General features: G+C 38.7%; 1 protein-coding gene across 4 annotated transcripts in view; it reads right to left on the reverse strand.

Moving 5' to 3' along the window:
• The window catches only part of CFAP43 (cilia and flagella associated protein 43), a 107,992-nt gene that overhangs the window by 69,339 nt on the left and 17,496 nt on the right, over positions 1–21,157 (reverse strand). For all 4 annotated transcript variants that reach the window (XR_001447280.3, XM_077947455.1, XM_001106544.5 and 1 more), the window contains exons 4-8: positions 19,879–20,046; positions 11,373–11,523; positions 7,112–7,271; positions 5,410–5,477; positions 3,120–3,251 (exon numbers count right to left, since the gene is read on the reverse strand). Coding sequence is in view for 3 of the 4 variants with exons in the window: in XM_077947455.1 (XP_077803581.1) it covers positions 3,120–3,251; positions 5,410–5,477; positions 7,112–7,271; positions 11,373–11,523; positions 19,879–20,046 (679 nt within the window). In the remaining variant the exon portion in view is untranslated. The remainder of the gene's footprint in view (positions 1–3,119; positions 3,252–5,409; positions 5,478–7,111; positions 7,272–11,372; positions 11,524–19,878; positions 20,047–21,157) is intronic.

The raw sequence follows: 21,157 nt of genomic DNA on the forward strand, positions 1-21,157 counted from the left end.
AATCACAAGTTCTTCATGTTTACTTGAGTTAAACATAAATATTTCTGGTCTCATTTATCTAAAAAAATATGACTTTATAGGAGTTCAAAATTTGGTAGGTATTTACAAATTTTATCTTTCTGTCATTTCTTCAATAAATATTAAGTGGATACACAATGCCAGTCACTGCTTTAGATGCTGGGGTTATAGCAGAGGATAAAACAAAATCCCCTGCCCTCACGGAGCTTACCTTCTGCTGGCAGATTCAGATGATAAATAATATAACCAAATAAAACATACTGCAAGTTAGACAGTGATAATTGTAAGAAGAAAAAGAAAATATAACAGAGGAGAACATTATATAGCAAAATAAGAGGGTGAAATTTTAAAGTGTGTGTTTAAGAAAGACTTCAGTGAGAAGGTGTGGCAGGCCAGATCTCACTAACAGCTGAACAGGCAGGCCTCCATGACAACTGTTTCAGCAATGGCTGAGTGATTAAGTTAAATATTAAAAGCTAATAGAGCCAGTGCCCTTATACACATGCTTGAATGTAACAAAACCTCACCAAGAGTTTTGCCTAGGCCTTTCCTGTGCCTTACAAGATAACGAAGATTCCTTGTACATATTTTAAGTATTTATATATTCCTGATAAATTTAATATTTTGTTATTCTGAAATAAGCCCATTTATCTTTAGTAATGATTTTTACCTCAAAGCCTATTTTGTCTAATATTAATATATTTCCACTGGTTTTCTTTGGGTTAATGTTTACATATCTTTTTCTGTCTTTTCATATCTGGGTTTAAACATAGGTTTTAATTTATGCTTTTTGTTTATGTCAGTTGTTTTGCATTTCATTTTCTTTCTCTTTTTTACCTTGTTTTGGGTTAAACTTTTTTATTTAACATTTTACTTTCTCTAGTTTGGAAATTTCGTCTACTGTTCCTATTGTTTTAGTGGCTACCTTTGAAGTTGTAACATGTATACCTAATTTATCAACATCAAAGTTACTTAAAAGCTTTATTCTCCTCCTGGGTCATATGGGATCCTTGGAACACTTTGTTCTATATATCCTGCTCCCCCGCTCCCCCCAACTTATAGTATTGTCATTTGGGATTTTAGTTCAATATTATTTTTAAACCTACTTCCACATTTTTTTTTCCTGCTGTTGTATGCAGTGTTCATTTACTGTACATCTTCTACAATATGTCATTCTCTACCCATTACTACTGCTCTTTGTTTTTGTTGCATCACACACCTTACATCTGGGATAATTTTCCTCTGCCGGAAGTAAATTCTTCAGAATTTTCTCCAGTGATAGTCAGCTGCTGACATACTCTTAACTTTGGAGTGTCTAAAATGTCTTTTTTTACCCACACACTGAAAAGATGTTTTCATTGGGTATAGAATTCTAGGTGGTAATTACTTTTTTTCATTACATCAGGGGTCATCAACCTTTTTCTATAAATAGACTGATAGTAAATATGTTAGGCTTTGCAAACCATGTAGTCTCTGCCACAACTATTTAATGCTGCCATTGTGGTGTGAAAGAAGCCATAAACAATACATAAGTGGGTGTGGCTATGTTCCAATAAAATCTAATTTGAAAAACATGCAGCAGGCTAGTTTTGCCCCATGGAGCTACAGTTTGCTGACCCCTGCAACACATTGAAGGTATTATTCCACTATTTCTTACTTACATTATTGCCACAGAGAAGTCAGCTATTAGTCTAATTGAAATTCCTTAGAAGTAATCTGTCTTTTCTCTCACTGCTTTGAAAATTTTCTCTTTGGTTTTCAACAGTTTCACTTTGGTAAGTCTAAGTGTGGATATCATTTTATGTATTCTGTTTGGGATTCACTGGATCCCTTAAATCTGTAAATTCATGTCTTTAACCAATTCTGGAAAATCCCCAGTCAGTATCTCTTTAATTATTGCCTCTGTCCCACTTTCTCCTCTCTGGACTCTAATCAAACATATGTTAGATCTTTTCACTGTATTGTTCTTATATCTTATGTTCCCTTCTGTATTTTCTACCCTTTTGCTTTTCTAGGTGACATTCTGAATAACTTCTTCTGATCCATCTTCGAATTCATTTATTCTCTCTTTGGTTATGTCCAACATTTTGTCAGACATGTTCATTTAATTTTTACTTTGCTAGTATATTTTTCTTCTTTAGAAGTTCTATTTGGGTCTTTCCTCCTTCTTTTATGGTATCTTTTTCCTAGTTTCCTGTTCTCCATAGATATTTTCAGTTAGTCATTTATTTATTAAAACATAAGTTAGCACAGTTTTTTTTTTAAAAAAAACTTCTGTTAATTATCAGAAACAAAAGTCTGTCCATATTTAAATTTAATTTTCTTTTAGGCAGAAAATCATTGAATTTTATTTGTAATTCATGTAAAATTATTGTATAACAATATAAATATCTGCTAATTTTGATGCCTGATCATTCCATTAATTAGGAATCTTCCTAGCAGTATAATTGAAGTAATAGTTTGTTTTAATCTTGCAATAATTCATTTTTCTTCTTCTCTTATAGAACCCACATTGTCTTTGGAGAACAACCTATGCCCCAATCTCAGTTCTCATTTAAGTCAGTTGACTCTACCCAGCATCCAAGGCTATGCATGTGACTTAGGCCTGGCCAGTCAGAGCTTAGGATTCCTATGGTACAAGTGACACACCCAGGGGAAGACACATGATTCAGTTAGTCCACTGAGTCTATATTCCAAGACTTTTTTTCTAGCTGGTATCTTTCCACCAGGGACATCAAGCAGGCAGAAATATAAGCTAGAGCTGCATATAACTCTTAACACCACAAGGGGAGAGTCAGCATGGAAATGGAGGCAGCAGAGAGGAAACAGAGCCAAGAGATGGAAATAAACAAGGCTTGGTGGCATCATGGCAGCTCTCGTATTCAGATTCACTCCTTGCCCTTTCAGTTACATGCACAAAAATAAACCAATAGCTCTTTGTAATTTAAGCCTTTTAAACTGGGTAGTTTTTCATTTACAACCTAGAGTCTTGACTAGTGGAGTACCACTGTGTAGCACACTCTGCTCCTCATTCCTGTCATGTAATGACGATAATAATATCATCTGAAAATCACATATCAAGAAATTACCATCCAACATACCTTGTCTGTTTGAATCAGCAACATTGTATAATTGGGAGAAAATGTCATATGTTCTACAGGTCTTTCAATCTCAAGAAAATCCTTGATCATGTAACTTCCATCTTTAATAATAAAAGAATACACAAAGCCATCCTAGAGATGAGTGAGATAAATGTAGAAAATCAGTCTTAGTCAATGCATAGTATACTTGACTCATCAGACAAGTTAAGGCTTATTGATTACTTCTACTGTTTATTTGGAGTCATCATCTATGTTTGCATAGATGCACTGTCCTCTCATCTTTATTTAGACGACTTTTAACTATGTTCCCTGGTCAAGCTTCAGTTTGATCTCTTTTGTGATACATTTTTCAATTACCTAAAACTTTACTGATATCTCCTTTTTTTGAGTTTCTCTAGTATCCCTCTTCTTACTACATTCTTCACTACACAGGCGGTAGGAAAAATGAAGTAGAGTTTGTGTGGCTTGTATATAGCAGTTTCTTTGCTTGAAAGGACACTAGCCTTCCTGTATGCTCTTTCATCATTATTATGTGCATTTCTTATCTCCCTAAATGACCCAAGGGTAGGGAGTGTGCCTTTTATTCCTTTGGATCCTCTTTTTCTCTTCCTCACACAGTAGTAGAACATAGCAAGGATCCAATATAAATGGGCTAGTTGATTGGTTGGTTTTGAATAGATTTAGGTTAACTTTATTATTCTCAAGAGAAATTTGAGTTATTTTTACAATAGTGAAAACACTTGGAGGAAATTTATTTATCATTTTCTAGATTAGACATCTCATAACTAAGAGCGGGGACTTCAGGTGGCTGGGTTCAAATGCCTGGGCCCTGGAAGGGAAAGCAGGCAAGGTGCTTTTTTTGAGCTCATCTTTATTCTCCATCACTCACCAGAGCAAATGCTATAATCATTCCCTTAAAGGGGGTTAAATAAACATCAAGGGTGGTCTTGAAGAAGACAAGAGTCATAAAAGCCCACAAATGCAGACTAAATGGAGGAGGAGGGGATAGTCCACTGCAAGGTTGGGGGAGCTAAGTGTAGGTGTATGTGCTCCAGATGGCTTCCTGAGGGTAGAATGTCTCTCACCCTGATGTCACTGCCTAGCTACCCTCAAAGTCCTGCAGATGTCATCTGTGTCAGTGAAACGGACTATGCTAACATCTGGGATAGTTACAACCAGACCTGGATTTTGGTATAGGTCAGTTCCACACCTTAGCATTGTTTACATTGATTATAATGGCATGGAAAAACATGGTCTTGGCCGGGCACGGTGGCTCAAGCCTGTAATCCCAGCACTTTGGGAGGCCAAAGGGGGCGGACCACGAGGTCAGGAGATCTAGACCATCCTGACTAACACGGTGAAACCCCGTCTCTACTAAAAATACAAAAATTAGCTGGGCGTGGTGGCAGGCGCCTGTAGTCCCAGCTACTCTGAAGGCTGAGGCAGGAGAATGGCACGAACCCAGGAGGCGGAGCTTGCAGTAAGCAGAGATTGCGCCACTGCACTCCAGCCAGAGAGACAGTGTGAGACTCCGTCTCAAAAAAAAAAAAAAAATAGAAAAGAAAAGAAACAGAAAAAGAAAAACATGGTCTGACACCTTTTATTACTTACTGAGACTGAGTTCTAATAAATGACAGCAAAGACTTTGGAGTTTAACACACCTATGTTCAAGCCCTAACTCTTCCAATTACTTGCTGGTGAACTCTGTAAGATTAGATTCCTTGTCTGTTAAAGGAGGATGTCAATAGATTCTATTTGATAAGGTTGTTGTAAGGACCTATAAGATAATACAAGTAAAGTACTTAGCTTGGTGCCTGGCACAAAGTAAGCACCAAGGAAATGGAGGCTATTAATACTGATTTAAATATCAACAATAACATTATGATACATGTAAGCTAAATGGGCATTCACCAGAGTCCAAGCTGCAGCTTAGACAAAGGGTTCCAAATTCGTGTCTGATAACCTAATACATTAAGTGTAGAAACAAACATGGAATTGGGTTACAGATATTAGGTAGTTTTTCATTGCAGAAGGGCAATGGATTTTTAAATTCTATTTGTGTTTGTTTGCAGTAATATATGGTAGTTCATTATATTGTTCCCTCTATTTTGTATAGATTTGAAGTTATTCAAAATAAATCTTTTTTAATAGTACCCAAAGAGGAAACCATTTTAATTAATAATGTGACAGATCTGACATCCTAAAATATGGCTCATAATAGTAAATGGCAACACATTGGAATTGTGAATTTTCTTTAAACCAATTAATTTTGAGAAAAAAAATACATTACAATTCCAGAAGCCAGCACGCCCTCCTTCTGATACACCAAGGTTACTGGACTGATAAAATTTCTTCTGCCTTTTGGAAAAGAAAAACAAGGTAAAGCAGGTGACACATAATTAAAAGTACAATGTAACAATGAATAATAAAAGCTGCTTTTACTGATGTAAATCATATAAGTTGTTTTTGAATTCTCTATCATCAGATCTATGTAACTAACATAGATGCTAGATTAGAGGAGCAAGGCTGGAGGGTACAGTAGGAGTAAAGGGAAGAGAGAAAGGGAGTAGGGAGGGAAGTCAAACCTCATGGCCTCAGTTTTACAGGGAAAGTGAGTCAGAGAAAAGGAAAAAAGGCAGATGAGGGACACTGCAATGGGGAAAACTTACTGGAGGGGGTGGTATTGGAGCTGGGAACTGGCAGATTCAGAGACAATAAGTGCCAAGGGAATGGGCTAGAGGCATGTCTGTGAAATGGTGAGAATAAACGACTGGCTCAGAAAACTCATACTAGGGCATAGTTGGAAATAATACCAATGGAGTAGGTAGGATCACATTAGGGAGAGCGTGAAATCAAGGCAGAGCAGTTCTTGAGCTGGGTGTTAAAAGCAGCCTTCAAAAAGGCAATTTGACAGAGATAAGCTGCCTAGTTTGGGTCAGATGTATATTAAGGTCAGTGAAGTCCATCCTAAGGTTGTTACAGAAATCAAGGTGTGAAATAGTAAGAGCAATGGAAATAGAGAATGCTTTGGACAGGTTTGAGGAGCTTGCCCTGGCAAGGCCCCCTCCTCCCAGGGTCTACGTCTACTGCTCAATGAGTAGACAGTGGCTCCTGTGACCCAGGCCCAACCATGGCCACAGCTGATGGGGTCAGGAATAGACACTATATCTAAGGCAGAATAGATCAGGTTCTCTTTCAAATTCTAGCTGAGCAATATGGCAGGGTGTGGTGGCTCCTGCCTGTAATCCCAGCACTTTGGGAGGCCAAGGTAGGCAGATCACTTGAGGTCAGGAGTTCAAGATCAGCCTGGCCAACATGACAAAACCCCACCTCTACTAAAAATACAAAAATTAGCCGGGCGTGGTAGTGTGTGCCTATAATTCCAGGTACTTGGGAGGCTGAAGCATGAGATGGCTTGAACCTGGGAGGCAGAGGTTGCAGTGAGCCAAGATTGCACCACTGCACCCTAGCCTGGGTGACAGAATGAGACTCTGTCTAAAAAAACACACAAAAAAACAACACTTCTAACTGAGCAATAGAAAGGTAATTTTCAAGATGGCTTTTGGGCTTAAGAGATGATCAGCCTGGAGAAAAGGGTTGGGATAGGGGGCAGGAAAGTGTAGGATTAGCAGACTAAGCAGAATGGGCATATGTATAGAAACAGATACAGCACAGTAGCCAAGAACTTGGACTCTGAGGTCTTATTGCCTGGGTTCAGGTGTTAGCTCCACAGTTTATGTGGACTGGGCCGTGTTTCCTAACATATCTCTTCTGTATCATGGAGATTAATGTGTCTCCCCTTACAATGTTGTTCCGAGGATTACATGAAATATGCATATAAAGTGATGGTAGAATGCCAAGAGCATAGTAACAGCCAGAGGATTAAGAAGAAGGAGGAATCAAAGATGTCTCCAGGCAAGAGAAATATAGGGAAAACCAACAAAACCAACACCCATGGCTATACGGGAATATGAAGCAGGACAGTTTCTCACCCAGTGGTGATTCCTCTTCTATCTTATTAAGCACAGTCACTTTCAAGGTGTCTCCATTAATCATTAAAAGATGACCCTCTTCACAGCCAATGTACAAGTCACTTGTTGGAGTCCAGCAATGCATAGTCGGGTGAAGCAAAGGATATAGATCATCTTTAGGCTTCAGGGAGAGAATAAAACCTTGTGTTAAGAAAACATCATGGCTAAGAGCCTAAGAAATGCCCACCAGAACAACTGACAGAAAGGAACCATCCCTAACCCCACAGACACAGAAAACATAGGAACATTGAGCATTCATCATAATAATTTTTTTTAAAGGACAGATTGACTTTAATTTATTATTTGTATATTTCATGCCCTCATAGCCTTAGATAGTTAGAAAATAAATAGTTGGGTAACAATCTGGTCACCCAGTGGATCAAAAAAAAGGAAAATCACCTTTCCCACTCCAAAACATTAAACTACAGCTGAATAATGACACTTCTGTGGTGTCTGATTGAGATTTGACTCACAAGGAAAAGAGTTATTCACTGTTATCACCATTATTGAAAAGTTTCCTGAGTTTTTTTTATGACATCTAACCTTAGAATATAAATCACAAAAAGACAGACTTATCTGGAATGAAAATAGGATCAAAATATTAAACAAAACAACAACAAAAAAACACCATGTCTCTCATTTGCACAATACCAATGAATCTGTGCGTATAAAACAAAATGTGAAGATTAAAATTTGAAATTTTCTGGCCTTGGTATGTTAAACTAGTATTGTATGTGGCTTTTTTTTCTTTAAGACAAACCTCGGCTTGTCTTCCTATTACTTTTTAATCAATAAATATATTTGATGACATTTAAAAATGAATGTGAGTATATGGATTATGTAAGCAGAAACAGCTTATAATTCTGAGATATTTAAAAATAAAAGGTACCAGTAGTGTTTAGAAATGTTTGTTGATAATACCATCTCCTTTTTCAGTCCTCTAGAATCAGAAATAATTTTGATCACATGATGACAAAACATGAAAAATTGCAGTCCAATTTAATTGTGCTTTAGAAAATGTAAAAATCCATATATGTTTCAAAATATTTGAGTTTCTAAAAGAGATTCCTATTTAGCAACATCTGTTTGAAATAATTAAAAAGGTAGATGGAAAAAAGAAATTAGACACTTGAGATTAAGTTCATGATCTTGGATCCAATTTCTGCCAGATAACATCTGCCTTTGATTTCCCCTATGCTATGACTTAAAATTGGATACATTTCTAATGCCCTAAATAAGTTGTGTAATGTGACTCAGGGCTATTTAAAAGCCTGTAATGTACCCTTCTGGCATTACCTATGAATAGATAATGGGATTATTTAATGTTTGTAATTTTTTAAAAGTCCACAACTCATCCATTTTTAAGACCTTATAATCGAATCATTATTGATTCCCTTGCCATTGGTACCCAGATCACAAAAAATGACATTGAAGGAGGGAATAGAATCAAGACATTTGAGATCTATTTTTGGTTATGCTTTCACTCATTGTACAGACATTAATTAATGTTTTAAACATTTTCCTCACTTTATTATGCTACAAAATGAAAAAGTAAACTGCTGGGAAAATGTCTAACTTAAATACAAAATATATGGCTTTATTAATAATCCCTGAATGATTTACAGATGTCAAACTATAATATTACATTTCTGCTTTCAGAAAAATTTAAAATATACTGAGTACACAAGTCCTAGGAAATAAAGATGTCTGCCCAGACAATATATCCACATAGCAAAACTGCATGTGTACCCCTTAAATTTATATAAATAAAAAAGGTTTTAAAATAAAGATGTCTATTATGAGCATTTAAAAATAGTAACTCCATATCTGAGTATTTAAAGAAGGCATTTCATAGCATTTCTCAAATGACAAGGACAATTGCCTGAATTTTAAACGTTTTATGCAGAGTTCATTATGTTTGTACAAAATGTGAAATATAAGGGCTCCTACACATATTTTCTGCCCAGAAAAACCCAATTTGAGATAGTACAAATTTAGGGGCTCTGAGCACCAAATACTAAACACAGAAAAATTGGAGCTACAAACCTTGATGGCTGATCTCTTTGTTCTTACTTTGCTGCCCCACTGTGGCTGAATGCAGTTATATCTCCAAGGTTGAGACCTGTGCTATAAAAGGAACTACAGTATCCACAGGGGATGGGCTCCAGGACCCTCTAGCGATACCAGAATCTGTGGATGCTCAAGTTCCTTATATAAAATGACATAGTATTTCCATATAACCTACATATATCCCCCACATATTTTTTCTTTATTTTCAATGTTTTTATTTTATTTTTTCTCCCATATACTTTTAAGACATCTCTAGGTTACTTATAATACCTAATACAATATAAATGTTTTAGAAATAGTTGTTACACTGTATTGTTTAGGCAATAATGAGAAAAAATAAAAGTGTGTATATATTCAGTACAGATGCAACCATACCACTTTTTTCTGAATATTTTTGATCTGCAGTGGGTTGAATACACAGAAGTGGAACCCATGAATGCAGGAGATTGACTATAATCTCTTTCCATAATTTAAAAAGGTGAATCATTGTGATTCATTAAAGGAAATATTAAGGGCATGTAACCCTTTCTCTTGCTTGCCACAGAGATTTTTTAATGAACTAATCCTCATACTGAATTATTTTTATTTTATTTTATTTTATTTTTGAGACGGAGTCTTGCTCTGTCACCTAGGCTGGTGCGATCTCAGCTCACTGCAACCTCCGCCTCCCAGGTTCAAGTGACTCTCCTACCTCAGCCTCCCAAGTAGCTGGGATTACAGGCATCTGCCATCATGCCCAGCTAATTTTTGTATTTTTGTAGAGATGGGGATTTCACCATGTTGGCCAGGCTGGTCTTGAACCCCTGACCTCAGGTGATCCGCACGCCTTGGCCTCCCAAAGTGCTGGGATTACAGGCATGAGCCACTGTGCCTGGCCCACACTGAATTATTTTTAACAGTCATAGCTTAATTCCATGCAGTAGTCAAAAACATTCAGGAACCTCCACCTCCTCTATCCTCTGCTGAGAATTTAACACAAGGGTAAGCATAGCAGGTTCAAGAGGGCCAAAAAAGTGGAGCTCCTCCCGTCATCCCAAAGGTCTTACAGGTGCTGCCCTCTGCTCCCTGCCTCTCTCTTGAACAGCACCCCACACCTCACTTCCCCTTCATTTATCATGCTCCAGCCATATGCATCTTTTCTCAGTTCCTCACACATACCAATTTCTCTTTTTCCCTTAGGGTCTTTCACATGCAGGTCCTTCCACATGAAACGTTCTTTATCCTGCTTGTAACATGAGTAATGCCTCCTTGTCCTTCAAATCTCAGCTTAAGTGTCATCTCCCCAGAGGCCTTCCTTAACCAGCCCATCCCTTCCTTGCTGCCCTGTCTCCATTTATTCTGTTGCGATAATTATCACATTTTGTAATGATTTAATATATCATTGAAAAATGTGATAATTATTACAAAAGAACAATACTCTTTACTTTTGTTGTTGTTGTTCTGTCTTCCTGACAAGAATGTAAGCTTCATGAGAATTACATGGCGCCTGCTTGGCCACCATGAGAATCCCATTGCCTAAAACAGTGTCTGCTACACAGAAGAAACTTGATAAATCTCTGTTGAATGAATGAATGGGTGTGTAATATGTGGCAAACTCTCCCTTTTGACGCTTTCTTCTGCTGTTTCCTATGGCCTTGTTCGTCCCTCCCAGGTTTGCTCCTACTTCTGTGACTGCGCCTTCTCAGAATTCTCTTTCGCCCCTGAGTTCAGCAGTCAGCTGGCTCTGGCTCTCTTCTCTTCCCTTGCACCCTTTCTCTCTTTGCTCATCACATCCGCTCAGTGCTCCCACCATCCTATCTGTGAGAATGACACTGACAGTCCTACTTCTCCTCCCTAACACTAGGTCCACTTTGCCAACTTCCACCCAGCATCTCCACCTGGGTGTCTTCCCTGCACCGCAAATTGAGTATGCCCAAAATGGAAATCACACCTGGGCCCCCTGTTTCTGTTAGCAGCCACCATCATCCCAGTCATCCAAACTCAAAACTCCAGAGTCTTCATCTCTCACAGTTTCTGTGGCTAATCTATATTAAAAACCAAGATGATCCTCTGTATCCTGCATTTCTCATGGGATGGTTATGACAATCAAATGAGATCAGGCTTCCTAGACCTCAACCCATTAGGCAAACAGGAAGAGGTGCCAGGTACTTACCCGGAAAGTCTCTGCCTCTTCGCCTACTAGCCCAGCAATGGCTGACAGTGGCAGCACAGGTCCATAGATGAGATCTTTCGGCAACGACTGAGGGAAAACGACATCTGTTTCATTAAAAAATGACCCATCTTCTAGAGGTAATTTTACTGACCTGTAGACAAAAGAGGCATCAGAACAATCAGATGAACAGAAACTTCTTTTTGATGCAACCACTGCATATCAATGTAAGTGAAGTGGGGAGGTATTATAACTTATAAAAATCAAGTAAGAAGATAAAAGCCAAATGATAGATTTAAAAATAGATAACAGGTTGTAAAAAGACAAGTTATACAGTTTTAAACTAAGTACTGAGGGATTATAAACATTTTTGAAAGCTAATATCTAAAGCAGGAGTTGTAAATTTGAATACTGGATGGGGGTCAGGCAGGTGATATGTGACTGTTGAGGATGGTGGAAAGTGGGAAAATATTTGTCCCTCCTCTAGGTGGCAGGTACCACTCAGTTCAAGCCAAGAGGGTTGTTGACATGTGAGAATTTTGATTCCAAAATTTCAAGAGAATACTATAACCTGGATATTTATGAGAAATCTCTCAAACTTTAAATGTTGGCAACTAATTCAAATGAAAAACACTGTAGGCCAAAATAAATATATATTTAAACACATATTCAGGCTGTATTCAGCTACTTTTATAATCTCTGATATTGAGTTCATTTTCAAATTTATTATATACCTACTTTTAATTTATAATATGGTTATAAAGGTTAATTTGGAGAATTGGTGGTTTCATGCATTAAATTCAAAACTTCCTTGCCTAGATTTTATGAATGATAAACAATTTTGAAAAACAATTGAGGGCGGTTCCAAGATGGCTGAATAGGAACAGCTCCAGGCTACAGCTCCCAGCGTGAGCAACACAGAAGACGGGTGATTTCTGCATTTCCAACTGAGGTACCAGGTTCATCTCATTGGGGCGTGTCAGACAGTGGGTGCAGCCCACCGAGCAAGAGCTGAAGCAGGGCGAGGCATCGCCTCATCTGGGAAGCACAACGGATAAGGGAATTCCCTTTCCTAGCCAAGGGAAACCGTAACACACAGCACCTGGAAAATCGGGTCACTCCCACCCTAAAACTGCGCTTTTCCAAGGGTCTTACCAAAGGGCACACCAGGAGATTATATTCCACACCTGGCTTGGAGGGTCACACGCCCACAGAGCCTCCCTCATTGCTAGCACTGCAGTCTGAGATCTAACTGCAAAGCAGCAGCAAGGCTGGGGGAGGGGCACCAGCCATTGCTGAGGCTTAAGTAGGTAAACAAAACAGCTGGGAAGCTCGAACTGGGTGGAGCCCACCACAGCTCAAGGAGGCCTGCCTGCTTCTGTAGACTCCACCTCTGGGGACAGGGCATAGCCAAATAGAAGGCAGCAGAAACCTCTGCAGATTTAAATGTCCCTGTCTGACAGCTTTGAAGAGAGTAGTGGTTCTCCCAGCATGGAGTTTGAAATCTGAGAACGAACAGACTGCCAGCTCAAGTGGGTCCCTGACCCCCGAGTAGCCTAACTGGGAGGCACCCCCTAGTAGGAGCAGACTGACACCTCACATGGCCAGGTAACCCTCTGAGACGAAGCTTCCAGAGGAACATTCAGGCAGCAACATTTGTTGTTCAGGAATATTCACTCTTCTGCAGACTCCACTGCTGATACCCAGGCAAACAGGGTCTGAAGTGGACCCCAGCAAACTCCAACAGACCTGCAGCTGAGGGTCCTGACTGTTAGAAGGAAAACTAACAAGCAGAAAGGACATCCACACCAAAACCCCATCTGTATGTCACCATCATCAAAGACCAAAGGTAGATAAAACCACAAAGACAGGGAAAAATCAGAGCAGAAAAGCTGAAAATTCTAAAAATCAGAGCACCTCTCCCCCTCCAAAGGAACTCAGCTCCTCACCAGCAATGGAACAAAGCTGGATGGAGAATGACTTTGATGAGTTGAGAGAAGAAGGCTTCAGATGATCAAACTTCTCTGAGCTAAAGGAGGAAGTTTGAATCCATTGCAAAGAAGCTAAAAACCTTGAGAAAAGATTGAACAAATGGCTAACTAGAATAACCAATGTAGAGAAGTCCTTAAATGACCTGACAAAGCTGAAAACCATGGCACAAGAACTACGTGACAAATGTACAAGCTTCAGTAACCGATTCGATCAACTGGAAGAAAGGGTGTCAGTGATTGAAGATCAAATGAATGAAATGATGCGAGAAGAGAAGTTTAGAGAAAAAAGAGTAAAAAGAAACAAACAAAGCCTCCAAGAAATATGGGACTATGTGAAAAGACCAAATCTACATCTGATTGGCATACCTGAAAGTGACGGGGAGAATGGAACCAAGTTGGAAAACACTCTGCAGGATATTATCCAGCAGAACTTCCCCAACCTAGCAAGGCAGGCCAAAATTCAAATTCAGGAAATACAGAGAACACCACAAAGATACTCCTCGAGAAGAGCAACTCCAAGACACATAATTGTCAGATTCACCAAAGTTGAAATGAAGGAAAAAATGTTAAGGGCAGCCAGAGAGAAAGGTCGGGTTACCCACAAAGGGAAGCCCATCAGACTAACAGTGGATCTCTCGGCAGAAACTCTATAAGCCAGAAGAGAGTGGGGGCCAATATTCAACATTCTTAAAGAAAAGAATTTTCAACCCAGAATTTCATATCCAGCCAAACTAAGTTTCATAAGCGAAGGAGAAATAAAATCCTTTGCAGATAAGCAAATGCTGAGAGATTTTGTCACCATCAAGCCTGCCCTACAAGAGCTCCTGAAGGAAGCACTAAACATGGAAAGGAACAACCAGTACCAGCCAATGTAAAAACATGCCAAAATGTAAAGACCATCGATGCTAGGAAGAAACCACATCAACTAATGAGCAAAATAACCAGCTAACATCATAATAACAGGATCAAATTCACACATAACAATATTAACCTTAAATGTAAATGGGCTAAATACTTCAATTAAAAGACACAGACTGGCAAACTGGATAAAGAGTCAAGACTCATCAGTGTGCTGTATTCAGAAGACCCATCTCATGTGCAGAGACACATAGGCTCAAAATAAAGGGATGGAGGAAGATCTACCAAGCAAATGGAAAACAAAAAAAGGCAGGGGTTGCAATCCTAGTCTCTGATAAAACAAACTTTAAACCAACAAAGATCAAAAGAGAGAAAGAAGGACATTACATAACGGTAAAGGGATCAATTCAACAAGAGCTAACTATCCTAAATATATATGCACCCAATACAGGAGCACCCAGATTCATAAAGCAAGTCCTTAGAGACTTACGAAGAGACTTAGACTCCCACACAATAATAATGGGAGACTTTAACATCCCACTGTCAACATTAGACAGATCAACGAGACACAAAGTTAACAAGGATATCCAGGAATTGAACTCAGCTCTGCACCAAGCAGACCTAATAGACATCTACAGAACTCTCCACCCCAAATCAACAGAATATACATTCTTCTCAGCACCACATCACACTTATTCCAAAATTGACCATATACTTGGAAGTAAAGTGCTCCTCAGCAAACGTAAAAGAACAGAAATTATAACAAACTGTCTCTCAGACCACAGTGCAATCAAACTAGAACTCAGGATTAAGAAACTCAGTCAAAACCACTCAACTACATGGAAACTGAACAACCTGCTCCTGAATGACTACTGGGTACCTAATGAAATGAAGGCAGAAATAAAGGTGTCTTTGAAACCAATGAGAACAAAGATACAACATACCAGAATCTCTGGGACACATTTAAAGCAGTGTGTAGAGGGAAACTTATAGCACTAAATGCCCACAAGAGAAAGCAGGAAAGATCTAAAATTGACACCCTAACATCACAATTAAAAGAACTAGAAAAGCAAGAGCAAACACATACAAAAGCGAACAGAAAGCAAGAAATAACTAAGATCAGAGCAGAACTTAAGGAGACAGAGACACAAAAAGACACAAAAAAACCTTTAAAAAATCAGTGAATCCAGAAGCTGTTTTTTTGGAAAGATCAACAAAATTGATAGACCGTTACCAAGACTAATAAAGAAGAAAAGAGAGATGAATCAAATAGATGCAATAAAAAATGATAAAGGGGATATCACCACAGACCCCACAGAAATACAAACTACCATCAGAGAATACTATAAACACCTCTATGCAAATAAACTAGAAAACCTAGAAGAAATGGATAAATTCCTGGACACATACACTCTCCCAAGACTAAACCAGGGAGAAGTTGAATCCCTGAATAGACCAATAACAGGCTCTGAAATTGAGGCAATAATTAATAGCCTATCAACCAAAAAAAGTCCAGGACCAGATGCATTCACAGCCAAATTCTACCAGAGGTACGAGGAGGAGCCGGTACCATTCCTTCTGAAACTATTCCAATCAATAGAAAAAGAGGGAATCCTCCCTAACTCATTTTATGAGGCCAACATCATCCTGATACCAAAGCCTGGCAGAGACACAACAAAAAAAGAGAATTTTAGACCAATACCCCTGATGAACATCGATGCAAAAATCCTCAATAAAATACTAGCAAACTGAATCCAGCAGCACATCAAAAAGCTTATCCACCATGATCAAGTGGGCTTCATCCCTGGGATGCAAGGCTGGTTCAACATATGCAAATCAATAAGCATAATCCAGCATATAAACAGAACCAAAGACAAAAACCACATGATTATCTCAATAGATGCAGAAAAGGCCTTTGACAAAATTCAACAGCCCTTCATGCTAAAAACTCTCAATAAATTAAGTATTGATGGAATGTATCTCAAAATAATAAGAACTATTTATGACAAACCCACAGCCAATATCATACTGAATGGGCAAAAACTGGAAGCATTCCCTTTGAAAACTGGCACAAGACAGGGATGCCCTCTCTCACCACTCCTACTTAACATAGTGTTGGAAGTTCTGGCCAGGGCAATCAGGCAGGAGAAAGAAATAAAGGGTATTCAATTAGGAAAAGAGGAAGTCAAATTGTCCCTGTTTGCAGATGACATGATTGTATATTTAGAAAACCCCATCCTCTCAGCCTAAAATCTCCTTCAGTGGATAAGCAACTTCAGCAAAGTCTCAGGATACAAAATCAATGTACAAAAATCACAAGCATTCTTATACACCAATAATAGACAAATAGAGAGCCAAATCATGAGTGAACTCCCATTCACAATTTCTTCAAATAGAATAAAGTACCTAGGAATCCAACTTACAAGGGATGTGAAGGACCTCTTCAAGGAGAACTACAAACCACTGCTCAATGAAATAAAAGAGGACACAAACAAATGGAAGAACATTCCATGCTCATGGATAGGAAGAATCAATATTGTGAAAATCAATATTGTGAAGAGGTAATTTATAGATTCAATGCCATCCCTATTAAGCTACCAATGACTTTCTTCACAGAATTGGAAAAAACTACTTTAAAGTTCATATGGAACCAAAAAAGAGCACACATTGCCAAGACAATCCTAAGCCAAAAGAACAAAGCTGGAGGCATCATGCTACCTGACTTCAAACTATACTACAAGGCTACAGTAACCAAAACAGCATGGTACTAGTACCAAAACAGTATGGTACTAGTACCAAAACAGAGATATAGACCAATGGAACAGAACAGAGCCCTCAGAAATAATACCACACATCTACCACCATCTGATCTTTGACAAACCTGACAAAAACAAGAAATGGGGAAAGGATTCCCTATTTAATAAATGGTGCTGGGAAAACTGGCTAGCCATATGTAGAAAGCTGAAACTGGATCCCTTCCTTACACCTTATACAAAAATTAATTCAAGATGGATTAGAGACTTAAATGTTAGGCCTAAAACCATAAAAACCCTAAAAGAAACCCTAGGCAATACCATTCAGGACATAGGCATGGGCAAGGACTTCATATCTAAAACACCAAAAGCAACGGCAACAAAAGCCAAAATTGACAAATGAGAGCCAATTAAACTAAAGAGCTTCTGCGCAGCAAAAAACAAGCAAACAAACAAAAACAACAACAACAAAAAAAACAACTACCATCAGAGTGAACAGGCAACCTACAGAATGGGAGAAAATTTTTGCAATCTACTCATCTGACAAAGGGCTAATATCCAGAACATACAAAGAACTCAAACAAATTTACAAGAAAAAAAACAAACAACCCATCAAAAAGTGTGCGAAGGATAGGAACAGACACTTCTCAAAAGAAGACATTTATGCAGCCAACAGACACATGAAAAAATGCTCATCATCACTAGCCATCAGAGAAATGCAAATCAAAACCATGATGAGATACCATCTCACACCAGTTAGAATGGCGATCATTAAAAAGTCACGAAACAACAGGTGCTGGAGAGGATGTGGAGAAATAGGAACAGTTTTACACTGTTGGTGGGAATGTAAACTAATTCAACCATTGTGGAAGACAGTGTGGTGATTCCTCAAAAATCTAGAACTAGAAATACCATTTGACCCAGCCATCCCATTACTGGGTATATACCCCAAGGATTATAAATCATGCTGCTATAAAGACACATGCACACATATGTTTATTGCGGCACTATTCACAATAGCAAAGACTTGGAACCAACCCAAATGTCCATCACTGACAGACTGGATTAAGAAAATGTGGCACATATACACCATGGAATACTATGCAGCCATAAAAAAGGATGAGTTCGTGTCCTTTGTAGAGACATGGATGCAGCTAGAAACCATCATTCTCAGCAAACTGTTGCAAGAACAAAAAACCAAACACTGCATGTTCTCATTCATAGGTGGAAATTGAACAATGAGAACACTTGGGCACAGGAAGGGGTGCATCACACACCGGGGCCTGTTGTGGGGTGGGGGGAGGGGGGTGGGGGAAGGGGGGAGAGGGGAGGGATAGCATTTGGAGATATACCTAATGTAAATGATGAGTTAATGGGTGCAGCACACCAACATGGAACATGTATACATATGTAACAAACCTGCATGTTGTGCACATGTACACTAGAACTTAAAGTATAATAAAAAATAAATAAAATAAAAAAGAAAAACAATCACATAAAAACAGCATCTACTACTCAAATGTAAGCTGAAGTGTGTTTGAATTCTGCTTGCTTTGTGAACTAGGACAATCCACTCATTTTATCTCCCATTTTAGTTGCTTATAGAAAAGACACAACTCAGTATTCAGAACTTGAGTAGAACGTTTGAGGGAGGCAAAGGGAGAGAAGGGTGTGATAAATTACTTGTCTGCCCTCACAAGGATCTGCTGGAGATACCACCCACTTTTACTAAAAGGTGCAGTGTTGTCAACTCTCACTAGAGACAGATTTGGCTATTCAATAGGTTATTGTGAAAAAGAAGTTGAGACATAAAGAGCACTGAGCAGAAAGAAGTGCTTCTCTTAAGGCTCTCCATTTCGAAAGCTTTATTCACTAGCTTTAGATTCTCTCAAGGCGATTTATCAAAAATTGCAATTTCAAGGGAACACTTTGAGATCTCTTAAAATCAAAGGATCCAACATCTCTCCAACTGTGACTTCATAAAGTACACTGGAAATGATCAGCTCAGTAGCACCTTGAGTCTCCGAGCTCTTTCTCAACAAAAGCACCCATTATCACCAGGGCATTTGTCACAGAATTTCACTTTGACCCAGTTCTATTTAAACAGGTAACTCCCGTGGCTCCACTATACACAACTAACCTCTTGCTTGTGGATAATGTGGCTGAATGTATAATCTGCATACTTTCTTTTTTTTTTTTTTTTTGAGACGGAATCTTCCTCTGTCCCCGGGCTGGTGTGCAGTGGTGCGATCTTGGCTCATAGAAACCACAGCCTCTTGGGTTCAAGTGATTCTCCTGCCTCAGGCTCCCGAGTAGCTGGGACTACAGGCGGCTGCCACCATGCCCAGCTAATTTTTTTGTATTTTTAGTAGAGACTGGGTTTCACCGTATTAGCCAGGATGGTCTTGATCTCCTGACCTTGTGATCTGCCTGCTTGGCCTCCCAAAGTGCTGGGATTACAGGCGTGAGCCACCACGCTCGGCCAATCTGCATACTTTCTATATCTAACCATTTCTTATTTTTGAAATTCCAGTAGGGCATCCAAATAATAGCAAAAAGTCTTAACTCTCCTTTTTATACAACAGGCATGTTTTAAAATAGTAAGGACAAATCAAACTTTAGAAAATTAGATCATGTTGGAAAAAGCTCTCAGAGAACTTAATATTTTAAATAAATTCATTGGGAAACAAGTCATAGAGAATTCTTTTGAAACGCAAACAACCACTCCAAGGTAATCACACATGTAGAAAGATGTTATAACAAGATAAGCTGAATGTATATACGTGTGTGTGTGTATGCATATATATGTATGTATAAAGCCACTTAATTCATCAAATTGACCCAATCACATTACATGAATGCAAACAAGGACCATCGTGTTGCTACTGTTGTAACAAAGCCTCCTACCTTGCTCTGAAATGATGCTCCTGGTTACTTCTTTCAATGGTCCACACGCTCACTGCACTTGGACTTGATAAGCACAGCTGGCGCCAGTTCATGGGGTTAAAAGACATTTGGTTCACATCCATTCCAGGCTGTGATTTCTTGCACAAAATGATATTCGATTCCCAGTTCCTTAGAGAAAAATAGCATTTGATGAAAAAAATTAATTTGAATTTAATGTATTTAGAACATTTATCTATTTTTTAAATTTATATAAATTGGGATATAATTTATGATATGATTGATATAATCGATGACCTTAATGTCAAATTTATAAATAATTATGCTTATCATTGTATTGTATCCTAAGAAAGCAAAATAACTGTATATTTTAAAAACATTATACTGTCATATGCTATACCAAGGCTATTTTGTCCTCTTTAATAATTTTGCAATTTAACTCAGCCAAACCTAGAAAATGACATATATCATCACATTTGCTACAAAACAAGTGTAAGTGCCTGAATCTCTAAGTATTACATGTGAGTACTCCATGTGGATCTCGGGGTACTGTTCTCATTCATGCCAATTGATCATTTATTGAGTTTTTAAAATTAAAGTGGTGCCAGGTGCAGTGGCTCACACCTGTAATTCCAGCACTTTGGGAGGCCAAAGTGGGTGGATCACGAGGTCAGGAGCTCGAGACCAGCCTGGCCAATACGGTGAAACCCAGTCTCTACTAAAAATACAAAAATTAGCTGGGTATGGTGGTGCATGCCTTTCCCAGCTACTTGGAAGGTTGAGGCAGAAGCATTGCTTGAACCTGGGAGGCGGAGGTTGCAGTGAGCCAAGATCATGCCACTGCACTCCAGCCTGGGCGACAGAGCAAGACTCCATCTCAAAAATAAATAAATGAATAAAGCGGTGTATTTTAAAATGGATTTATTCATTTACCCATTTAAGAGACTATCCTGAACTCCTACCATGAACAAAGTCCCTTGCTACATGAAAGAAAAGGAAAAAATTAAATGTGAGCTATGCCCTTAAATGAGGGGCCAGAACTCCATTCAGAGCTGTGATTAGGAAACTGGAGCTAATAGTTATTGAACTTAGCTTGTCTTTCACTCCCTCCTGACCTCGTCCTTCATTTCCTATGACAAATGCCCTGCCCATCACATCAACCACACTCTTGCTGGAATCTCTGGTTCCCTTGATCCTTTGACTTTTTGCATCAGGTACCTGGAAAAGACCGTCAACCCTGAATGGAGAAAACTGAAAGCCTGGGCTACTGGAGACATGGGAA

The sequence above is a fragment of the Macaca mulatta genome, chromosome 9, assembly GCF_049350105.2.
Source record: "Macaca mulatta isolate MMU2019108-1 chromosome 9, T2T-MMU8v2.0, whole genome shotgun sequence".
NCBI classification, from domain to species: domain Eukaryota; kingdom Metazoa; phylum Chordata; class Mammalia; order Primates; family Cercopithecidae; genus Macaca; species Macaca mulatta.